Source organism: Panthera uncia, chromosome A2 (assembly GCF_023721935.1).
Source record: "Panthera uncia isolate 11264 chromosome A2, Puncia_PCG_1.0, whole genome shotgun sequence".
NCBI classification, from domain to species: Eukaryota; Metazoa; Chordata; class Mammalia; order Carnivora; family Felidae; genus Panthera; species Panthera uncia.
This window is the reverse complement of record NC_064816.1, coordinates 6,055,333-6,066,274: the sequence shown is the minus strand read 5'-3', so window position 1 is coordinate 6,066,274 and position 10,942 is coordinate 6,055,333. Positions and strand designations below refer to the sequence as shown.

The 10,942-nt window shown below is 53.0% G+C and overlaps 1 protein-coding gene across 5 annotated transcripts in view; it reads left to right on the top strand.

The window, feature by feature from the left end:
* The first annotated feature begins 383 nt into the window (after positions 1–383).
* Positions 384–10,942, top strand: part of ZNF557 (zinc finger protein 557) — a 106,473-nt gene continuing 95,914 nt past the window's right edge. For 2 of the 5 annotated variants that reach the window (XR_007460174.1, XM_049642433.1), the window contains exons 1-4: positions 384–706; positions 7,561–7,683; positions 8,275–8,363; positions 9,006–9,132. Coding sequence is in view for 3 of the 5 variants with exons in the window: in XM_049642433.1 (XP_049498390.1) it covers positions 7,653–7,683; positions 8,275–8,363; positions 9,006–9,132 (247 nt within the window). In the remaining 2 variants the exon portion in view is untranslated. The remainder of the gene's footprint in view (positions 707–7,560; positions 7,684–8,274; positions 8,364–9,005; positions 9,133–10,942) is intronic. The other 3 variants (XM_049642436.1, XM_049642435.1, XM_049642434.1) reach the window with 3 other exon arrangements.

Genomic DNA, 10,942 nt, shown 5'->3' with positions numbered 1-10,942 from the left:
TGGTCTCATTTTTAAATAAAGACAGCAAACATATACAAAAAATTAAAAGCCCTAAATATGAGCACGTCGTTCTACAGCGTTATGTGAGGCTGTGTGAACCTGCAGAAAGGACTGCAGAAAAGTTGCTTCTTGGGCAGCCTGCTGCTAGTACGGTCTAGGCACCCACGGGAAGCCCCGCCTCCAGCCCCGCCCCTGGAACTGATTTCCTCCCACTGTCCCGCCCACCCGCCGAGCCTATTCCAGCCACACCCCTGCCCCGGGAATTGGTTTCCCTCGGCTACAACCCCGCCCACAGCCACGCCCCGGAACCAGTCTCCGCCCACCTCCCCGCCCGCCGTCACCCCGTTCCCGCCCACAGCCCCACCCACGGACCTGAACTCGGCCCGTCTGCCTGGCGCCGCCCACAGCCCGCCCCTAGGACTGGTCTCCGTCCCTGGTGCTGACGCAGCCCAGGGCCGTGGGGCCCTCCCTCAGAGAGCTAGAAACCCTCGCCCCAGGCTGGGGTGCGCGGCCGTGGCCCCCGCCCGCCCCCACCCGGAGCCCCTAAACGCCCGTCTCCGCCGCGGCTCGACAGAGACCGGAACTGGGGCGAGAGGCGGCCAGCCCGAGACCGGAAGCGGAAGCGTGGGGCGCTGCCGTGGAAGGAGCCTGCGGGGCTGGCTGCGTGGGGTGCGCCGTCTTCTTCGCGCGGGACCGGCTTCACGTGGTATGTTTGGCCTCAGCGCAACGGGCCGGACTCGGTGCGCGGCGGGCAGTCCGGGGGGTCCGGTAGGCGCCCAGGGAGGGGCGAGGGCCGCGGGCATTCCCGGTCACGGGCTCTGGCGTCCCCGCGTCCCCCCGTCTGTAACCGGAGCCCCGTTTCCTCCCTGGGCTGTTGCCTCCGGTCAGTCCCAGGCTGCGGTTCCTCCCGACTCCGGGCGCCGCTGCCTCCTCCTTTGAGGGGTGATTTCCACCTCCCCCCTCTCCCCCAGAGGACTTTCAGCAATGTCTGGAGGCATTGTTTGGGTTGTACAAATGGGGGTGTGGGGAGGCCAGGGATGCTGCTGAGCATCCCACAGTGCACGGAACAGCCCCCCACAACGAAGCGTTATCAATAGTGCCGGGGTCGGGAGATCTGCTCTAGGGCCTTAAAAGCTCTGAAGTCCTGATCAAAGTCAGCTGAGTCGCTTTTCGGCGCCCTTAAGTAGCAAGCCCGTGTTTAAAGTGTCTGGAGTCACCGTAAAATCTTGATCCAGCCAGATGAGTTGAGCAAGTCACATGCACACCCAGCATGACACTGCTTTCTCCCACTTGGTGTGCAGATGGCTACGTGGAAATCAGGTAAATCCAGTCACGGCCAACGTTGACACTTTAAGTAAATGAAAACGAAACAAAGATGAATGGGTGGTCTTTCTATCCAAGAACGATTACTTCCTATCAAAAGGCCTCAAAAGCGGTCTTCGTGCCTTCTCCCCCCCCCCCCCCCCCCCAGTCTGTGTTAAAACCAGCTTCCAGATCCCACCAGCCTTGAAGTGTGCCATCCTCCCTGATCCGTGGGTTTCTGTGTGACCAGGTGAGCACCGCAAGGACCTTGTCACAACAGGTGCCAGCAACCTCCGCTATGCAGAGGAGAGCTCTTAGTGGGTTTTCATGCTGCTCTGGTTGTAAACGCAAAGAGCCACTAAGAGGGAGGGTATCCTAAGAAAAATTATTTGTCTGTTTGATAGATTACGTTCAAAGGAAGGATACTGAGGTGCGTGTGGTTATGTGTGTGGAAATAAGGCAGTAAATGCACTTATATGCAAATAAGTACACATTAAACAAATATGTAAATGAGTGTAACCGTAGAGAAATGCAGACTTTCTTGCATTCCATAATACTAGAAATTTCAGGATTTTATATAGAAACATAAATATATACATTTTTTACATGTACATTAAGGTTACAAGACATCCCACTAAAGATAAGCAGGACTACTCAGCCACAGTCCTTAGACCCATTCGGTTTGACCTCTCAAGCCCTACAAATCCTCCACAGAGGTTGAAAATATAGGCACATGGTGGGGTGGGGGGGAGTGCTTAGGACTTCTTTCTGTTAGTAATTAATTTAAAACCGAATTGACCAGCAACAAGATGTATTTTGAAGAAGTGATTTTCATTTCTTTATTTACTTAATGAGATTTACAATTATTTGGGGGAATATACAACAACTTGTAGGTCGCAGGTTAGGGCACTAGTTTCCACAAAGATTACCCTCTCTACCTTGCCTTTTGGTGGACAAGGAATTAACTTTATTTCTTCAAACTTCTCTGAGATAACAGTCTGGCGATTCACATCGTAGAGGATTCTGTTAAGTAATCTATTTAAGTGTTAGGTTTTACTAATTACATGTATGCGTGCGTGTCCCTTTTTTGTTCTCGCTTTCCTGTAATGTTCTGGAGGGGGGATGTTTGTTTGTCACGCAGTAGGTATCCTTTGAGTGCACAGTTTATGGCGACCAACCATCCTTGTGTATTGGAGAGTAAGAGGATTGCCAGGACATAGGACGTTTAGTGTTCAAACCGGGACAGTTCTGGGCAAACCAGGATGGCTCAGCATCCCCGGGAGCCAGGCCCTGAGCCAGATGCATAGAGACCTGGGAGAACCAAGAAGACCTTTTTCCATGTCCATGGAATTTACATTCTAATAGGGAATCGTGATTTTAAGTAATTAATGACCGGAGTGATGTGGGAGCTTGGCCCAGAGGGCTCAGTGGCGGAAACAGGGAAGCCTTCTGGAGAAGGACGGATATTTACCTGGAGAGCTGAGGTTGGGGTCAGGTTGAACTAGCTGTAGGGTTAGCTGGAGTGAGCATGTGGGAGTGTTTTCAAGAGAGCGTTTCAGGCCAAGGGAACCGCATGAAGATAACCCCTGAGGCAGGAGAGAGCCTTGTGTGCTCCACGAGCTGGGAGGACAGGAATGGCTGGGCCGAGACAACAAAGTTGGGGGGCAGGGGGTGCGCCAGCCCAGAGCAGGGTAGGCTGGACCAGATCAGGTGTTAGATTAGACTCTGTTCTAGGACCAGTGGAAAGACACTAGAGATGTGAGCCCTGGGAGGATGTGAGTCACAGCTGGTCTATGCATGTGGGTTAAAATGGACTTCGGATTAAGAAGGAAGACTTGATGGGGCACCTGGGTGGCTCAGTCTTCAGGTTAAGCATTTGACTTCGGCTCAGGTCATGATCTTGCGGTTTGTGGGTTCGAGCCCTGCATCAGGCTCTGTGCTGACAGCTCAGAGCCTGGAGCCTGCTTCAGGTTCTGTGTCTCTCTCTCCTCTCTCTCTGCGCCTCCCCTGCTAGTACTCTCTCTCTCTCAAAAATAAATAAACATTAAAAAAAATTTTTTTTCAAAGAAGGAAGACTTAAGAGGCAAGACAAGGAGTGGTAAGAAAAAGTTTAGGAATAAGATGATTGTTCCCTAGGCTTGATGATGGTTGTGGAGAAAGAAAGAAATGGGAAGAAGAGACCCAGGAGCGTAGAACTGAGAAAATGTACGATGCTTTCATTCATGCTTGTATTTTGTGTGATGGGACAGGGCACGTACTATGCCCCTAGTTCCTGTCCATGCAAACCTGCAGGCATCCCCTCACCCGAGTCCATGCTTTGCCCCCACTTTGCCACCCACAGGCCCCCTCCTCCGCATCCTGAAAGCAGTCGGGCCTGAGTGTGTCCACAGCTGCCCTGTCCATGGCTGTAGCCACTAGTCACCTGGAGCTATTTTAATTAAAACAATGGGAAGAGTTCCTTTTCTCGGTCCTACTGGCCACGTTTCAAGTGCTCAGTAGCCACACGTGGCTTGTGGCTGCCAACTGGACGGAGCAGAATTAGAGGACATTTATGTCATCACTGAAAGTCCCGTTGGGCAGCACTGATGAGTGATCCATCATCCTGCACTGACATACATCCAGGAGCAGGAGTCACTGAATCTGTAAACTGAGCAGAGACCCCTCCTGCCTTCTTGTGAGGTTTCACCTGCCAGGAGACCTTGATGGGGGGACTCGGAGCCTAAAAGTGCCCCAGGCACCTTCTCAGTCTGCTTTTCCGCTTGGGGCCCTGGGGGTGGCTGGATCCCAGCCCTCTGACTCCTCAGCTCAGTGACTGGAACTCATCCTAACTGCAGATTGGGTCTCCGGTGGGGAGAAAGGAGACATCCTCCACCTGCAGAAGGTAAGGAGGGTCCACGGCAGTTGTCTGGGTCTGTTGGACTCACACCAAGCCTTAGGGAAGGTTTGGTGTGAGAGGCTGTATTCGTTTACTGGGGCTGCTCTCACCACTTACCGGTACTTAGTGGCTTAAAGCAGCACAGATTTCACCTGCCGTTCTGGAAGTCAGAAGTCCGAAATGGGTCAGCAGGGCTGCATTCCTTCTGGAGGTTCTAGGGGAGACTCGGTGTCCATGTGTTTTCCATCTCGTAGAGGCCTCCTGCATTCCGTGGCTTGTGGTTCCTTCCTTCACTTAAAGCCAGTGGGTAGCATCCTCAGATATCTCTCTCTCTCTCTCTCTCTCTCGTGCTTACATCACCAACACCTTCTTCTCTGACCTGACCTTCTTACCTCCCTCTGGTAAGGACTCTTGTGATGACATTGGGCTCACCTGGATACTCTCCCCATCGCAGGATCCTTACTTTAATCACATCTGCACAATCCCTTTTGCTATGGAAACTCACATATTCACAGATTCTGAGGAGTAGAATACGGACACCTTTGGGGCACGGGCATTAATCTGTCTGCACACAGGCCTGGGAGGCAAAAATGCCCCGCAGCTCTTTCTTCCCACCCGGCCCAACCAGACCCTTAGTGGCCAAGGTTCCCCTCCCTGCTCATACAGACCCTTTATCGCTTGTATCTTTTGGGTACAGGGAAGGCACACAGAGAGACCTCAGGAAGCTGGTTTTATGGAGTGACATTTGATTCCCTAACTCCAGAGAAAAGAGGTATTCATTCCCTTTTTATAAAAAGGAAACATTCCATATACACTGCTTTGAACATTGATTTTTTTTTCCCCACTTACATTTATTGGAGGGGCACCTGGGTAACAGTCGGTTGAGTGCCGACTCTTGATTTTGGCTCAGGTATTATGTCACGGTTCATGGGATCGAGCCCCGAGCTCCATGTTGTCAGCACAGAGCCTGCTTGGGGTTCTCTATCTCCCTCTCTCCGCACCACTCCCTGCCGCCCCCCCCCCCCCGCCAATAAATAAATAAACTTAAATTTTTTTTTTTAAATATTGGAGATAAGAATCTCTATCAATACCTAGGGATCATCTCTTTCTTTTTTGGCTGCATGTTTCTTCATTCTGTGGATATTCCGTAGTTTATTGCACTAATTCCCTATTGATGCTCAGTTTTATTGTTTCCAGTCCTTTGATGTTACACGTAAGGCCATTGTGAATAATCACAGCCTGCCTTTTAGTATTTGTGTATCCTTGAGATCGGTTCCTAGGAATGTGATTGGCAGGGAAAGGGTAAATGATTTTGCATTTTGCATCAAATTGACAATTTTCCTTCCGTAGGAATTGGGCCCCAGTCGCGTATGAAAGTGCCTTTTCAGACATCCTTGCCAATAAAAGATGTGGTCCACCAGGTCTTTGTCGATCTGGCAGATTAAAAATGGTGTCATCGTAGCTACAGTCTCCCATCTCTGTGGTTATGAAGATCAATGGTGATTCTGTCAAGGGTGGCGTCCTTGAAATGGTAGTGGTGGAAGCCAGAGTGTCCTGGGTTGAGGAGCCAGTGGGACGTGAGAAAATGAGACAGAGTGAAACACTTTCCCTGGGCTCACGGAGAGAGACTGGTACCAGAATGAAGACTGCCCTTACGATAGATTTATTTCACTACTAAAAACACTGCATGGGGTTTGAATGAGGCAGCGCTGTCTGCGCAAAGTGAGGGTGTGTGTATCTGTTGCCACCTAACCGATTGTCCCAAACCTCGGTGACTTAAAACGATGATGATCATGTATCAGATCTCATGGTCTTTGTGGTTCAGGAGTTCAGGACCGCTTCGCTAGAAGGTTCTGGCTCAGGGACTTTCCTGAGTTCCTAGCGGGCTATCAGCCGGGCTGCAGCCATCTGGAGCCTGGACTGGTGCCGAGGGTTCAAGGCCAAGGCGGTTCGCTCCCAGGCGGGCACGTCAGTGGTGCTGCTGGAGGGAGGCCTCGGTTCCTCCCCAAGTTGGTCCCTCCATGGGGCTGCCCGAGTTCCTTGGAACGGGGCTTCCCCCCGGAGCAAGCGGTGCGAGAGACCAAGCGACGCTGCAGTGCCTTGGAGCACCCAGCCTGGGAAGTCGCCCCCAAGGCACTCTTGTGACCCGGGTCAGCCCGACGCGGGCGGGTGTGGACACCAGGAGGCTTGGGTCATGGGGGCCAGTCAGGAAGCTGGTTGCCGTGGAGGGCGGAGGGGAGGGTGTGCGAGGGGTAAAGAGATTAGAGCCCTGATGGTGGGGAGCCGCACGGACTTACAGGATGTCCTGCAGGGTCAAGGCTGTTTGCATGTTGGTGACCGTGCTTCCCCAGAGGTGGCGGCATGACAGCCCCACCGCGGGCAGGTCCCCCGGACGCTGCCATGGAGCCGGCAGGTCATTGGAACTGGGCCGGGCGCAGCTCTGCTGGGCAGGGGCGCGGGCAGGGTGTATGGATGAGGAATGTGTGAGTGAGGGGTGATGAAATCCAGGGGGGGAAGCGTGAGATGAGAACAGGACGTGCCTGAGGCCTGATGAAGTAGCGGGGGGCGGGGGAGAGTCCTCTGTGTGGTGAAAGAACACGTGTAAGGGGCGCCGGGGTGGCTCAGTCAGTTGAGCGTCTAACTCTCCATTTCGGCTCAGGTCACGATCTCACAGTTCGTAGGATTGAGCCCTGCATTGGGCTCTGCGCTGGGTGTGGATCCTGCTTGAGATTCTCTGTCTCCCTCTGCACCCCCGCCCCCAACTCACACTTGCCCTCTTTCTCCCTCTCTAAAAAAACAAACAAACAACAACAAAAAAAACACATGTAGGGAAAGAAAACATGAACAAGGACAACGTTTGGGAGGCTGGATTCAGAGAGACGTTTCTCAGCTATTGTTTTAGGTGGCAGAATAGTGTCAGGTGATGACAGGGTCGAGGGTGGCGCCCAAGGTGGAAGGGGACGAACTCGTAACACCGAGGGTCGTCCTCACGCACCCTGACGTCACCCGTCATCTGAGGGCGGTGGGGCTGGGGGAGGCAAAGACTAGTATCAGCCGTCATCATCTCCAGTAACTAAAGGGTCGGACCTGGGAATGTGTTTGTGACAGCCACCTGCATGGGAAGAATGTGCCCTGAGACTCAGGGAAGCTGGGGATTTAGGTGGGGCGGTGGAGGCGTGTCCCGGTCGAACCGTTAGGACCCAAGAGGACGAGCTCTGGCTTCGCCAGCCCTGGTTCATCACCTGCTAAGTAAAGACCCAATACTGGGGACCCCACCTGCATGTTGAAGGAGGGCACAACGGGCAGGCTAAGATGGGTTGGTCCGCGGAAGCCCGCGGTGGGAGAGAGGCTGTGAAGGCTTCCTGTTGTCCCGTTTCCACCAGGGCCCGGCCTGAGCACGCTGTGCCAACCAGAGGAGCGTCCGGGTTCTTCCGCTGCCCGTTGTCCGGGGAAATTCCTGTCTGAGTCACACAGGATGGCGGCCGTGGTTCTGCCCCCCACTTGTGGTAAGTCGGGGGGCCCTCAGAGTCCAGGCGGTAAAGGCCCCTGCACCACGGAGCGGGAAAGGAGGGGCCGAGCGGTGAGGCCGGAGCGGAGCCAGATGCCCGGGGGTCACCGGTCCCCGATGTGGTTCTTGGGATTTGGGATTTTGGTGGTTCGAGTGTCTGTGGAGATGTCACCTGTGTGGTGAGTATGGGAGAGCCTCTGAACCGTATCTCTGATTCTTTCTATAAACTTGGAAAAATAACAGTGGTGTCCCTTGAACTTCAGTTTCTTCATCTGTGAAATGGGACTAATAATCTCTTCCTCCAGGTCAGTAAGACCCTTGGCCCTATTTCCTGGCCCTGGGTCCTGGGTGAGACTGGGCCACTCTGACACGTGTCCTGTGAAAGCTGTGTGTGTGTGTGTGTGTGTGTGTGTGTGTGTGTGTGTGTGTGTGTATGTCCACCCACACTGTGTGGGGTGGTCATGGGTGTGGCCGTGCGTGTGCGTGTCGGGGTGTGGTCACGTGCAGGTGGGTGGGGAAGCCCCCAGACTGGCGAGTGCTGGCATACAGAGCCGTCCTGGGCTCTCCTGACTCCTTTCTTCTTCTCCAGCTCAGCCTTCCCTGTACTCAGCCTCTCCTCGGAACGGACGCACGGAGGAGGAAGGGTTGGCTAAGGGCTTCCTGACCGGCTGGTTACCGGTGAGTCACTACCCTTTTTTCCAAGTCATTGTTCCTTTGACCGGAAGCTGAATTTGTTCTCCTCCAGTGACCCGGAGCCTCTTGGCCAAACCAGGTGTCCAGAGGGCCCCGGGTCTCCGGGCATCTGATGGAGGGTCAGGGGCCCCCCAGGCAATGTCGTGTTGGTCAACGTTTTCTACGTTGCCGAGGTTCCTCCAGGGTCACCGTCTCCATCACGTTCTGCAGAGAGGTTTTTAGGGGAGACTGAGGAAGACCTGACTGTGTCCTAAACTCAAGTACTTGGTGACAGCTGTGGGGGAATCGCTCACCCATTTACCAGGTGTTTCTCTGATCTCCGCCATGTCCCCGGCCTATACTCAGCCCTGCAGATGGAGGGAGATCAGCTTGCAGGACTCCACAGTCTCACTGGAATAAGAGAATCACCTCTGTGTTAGGGGCACGTTCACCGTGGGAGCGGGCATAAGCAGACAGGGAGGAGCACCGCAGGCTGAGCCCAGAAGCGGTTGAGAGCAGAGCTCAGAACCCCGCCCACACATCTTGCGCTTTGGGTTCCCGGCCCCCGGTCCCATCGTCCTCTGCCCTTTTCCTGGCCACTTGGTGGGGATGGTCCTTGCCTAAGCCGTGATGTTTGTGACGGTTCAGCACTCGGTGACCTTCGAGGATGTGGCCGTGGAGTTCACCCAGGAGGAGTGGGCCCTGCTGGACCCTTCTCAGAGAACACTGTACAGAGACGTGATGCAGGAGAACTGCAGGAACCTGGCCTCGCTCGGTAAGCCTGACCTCATCCCTGCGTTTACTTAGTCCCGTAACGAGACTTTATTTGTCGTAGACTCTGGGTCTAGAGTTCTTTCTCGTCCAGCAAGAGAGCGGGACACAGGATTAAAAATGCGAGAGAGATGGCTCATGTCCAGGAGAAGCCAAGAGCCCCGATTAAGGGTCCTTGCTCCATTTTTATTAGGATCAGAAGGCTTACAAACGTGGCAATGGACGTGCACAAGGAGACCGTGAATCTGTGAACATTAACTCATGGGCGTGAGGGAAACGGGGTCTTGAAGATATGCGGGGTTAGGGGTTTGGGTTGATACAAAACAAAGTCCTGGCACCTGGCTGAAGGTTGTTTACAGCAGATGTGAGGCCCCACCTCTGTTTACCTAAACTTGCCGAGGGGGACAAGACAGAGCATGCTACCTCAGGGTCACCAAGGCACCTTTCTTTTGCTAATTAGCTCCGCTCTGGGCAACTTGGCCCAGCACTGGTCTAAAGTCCTGTTTTCCTGTTTTTACCCTTCCTTCCAGTGAAAGCAGCTTTCTGCTACAGTACTACCTTGGGGGGCGCTTCCGCCCTGAACATATAATCTTGTTTACCTCATACACCTTTGGTCTATCCTGGAGCCTTTGCCCCGCCCTCTCTATACCTATTTACCTAATCTTGTTTACCCAAACTTGGGTGTGAACATCCTATGGCTTTCTAATTCTTTCTGCCTTGTTAACCCATCGGTGCAAGCCCAGGGAATTCCTAAGCTTATTTCCCACAATATTCCCCACATTATTGTCCTTTTTTTTTATTTTAAATTGAGGTGACATTCACATAACATAAAAGTCACTGTTTTAATTATTAAAAACTCCTTTAATGTTTGTTTATTTTTGAGAGAGAGAGAGAGAGAGACAGAGTGTGAGTGGGGGAGGGGCAGAGAGAGACACACACACAGAATCAGGCTCTGTGTCAGGCCCCAGGTTCTGAGCTGTCAGCACAGAGCCCGATGCGGGGCTGGAACTCACAGAACTGTGAGATCGTGACCTGAGCCAAGGACACTCAACCTACTGAGCTGCCCAGGCGCCCCTGTTTTAGCTATTTTTTTTTTTAATTTTTAAGTGTTTATTTATTTTACAGAGATTGAGAGACAGAACACAAGCAGGGGAGGGGCAGAGAGAAAGGGAGACACAGAATCTGAAGCAGGCTCCAGGCTCCGAGCCGTCAGCACAGAGCCCGACGCAGGGCTCGAACTCACAAACCGTGAGATCATGACCTGAGCCGAAGTCAGATGCTTAACCGACTGAGCCACCCAGGAGCCCCTGTTTTAGCGGTTTCTAAGTGTACAATTCAGTAACTTTTGACATAGTAGTATTGTTGTGCAACCATCAACGCTATCTAATGTCAGAACATTGTCATCACCCCTCACGCCCTCCCCGGGAAGTGGCCAGGACCCGTTACCTTCCCCACAGCCCCCTGCTGCCAACCACCCATTTGCCTTCCATTTCTCTGGGTTTGCCTGCTCAGAACATTTCCTGCCAGCGGCATTGTGATCTCTTTGATCCGGCTCCTTTCAGGCAGCGGAATTAATGTTCGAAGGTCTAGCAGTGTTGCACCATTTTGTGGATTGGCCACGTCTTTAAAATTCACTCATGGGTTGATACACATTTGGGTGGTTTCCATTTACTGGCTGTTACAAACCTTGCTGCTGAGAATATTGGTGCACGGTTTGTGCAAACACGCGCTTTCGGCTTTCTTGGGTATGTGTCAGAGCGGAATGCTGGGTCATATATCAGTAGGTTTAGCTTTTTGAGGAACTGCTGAACTGT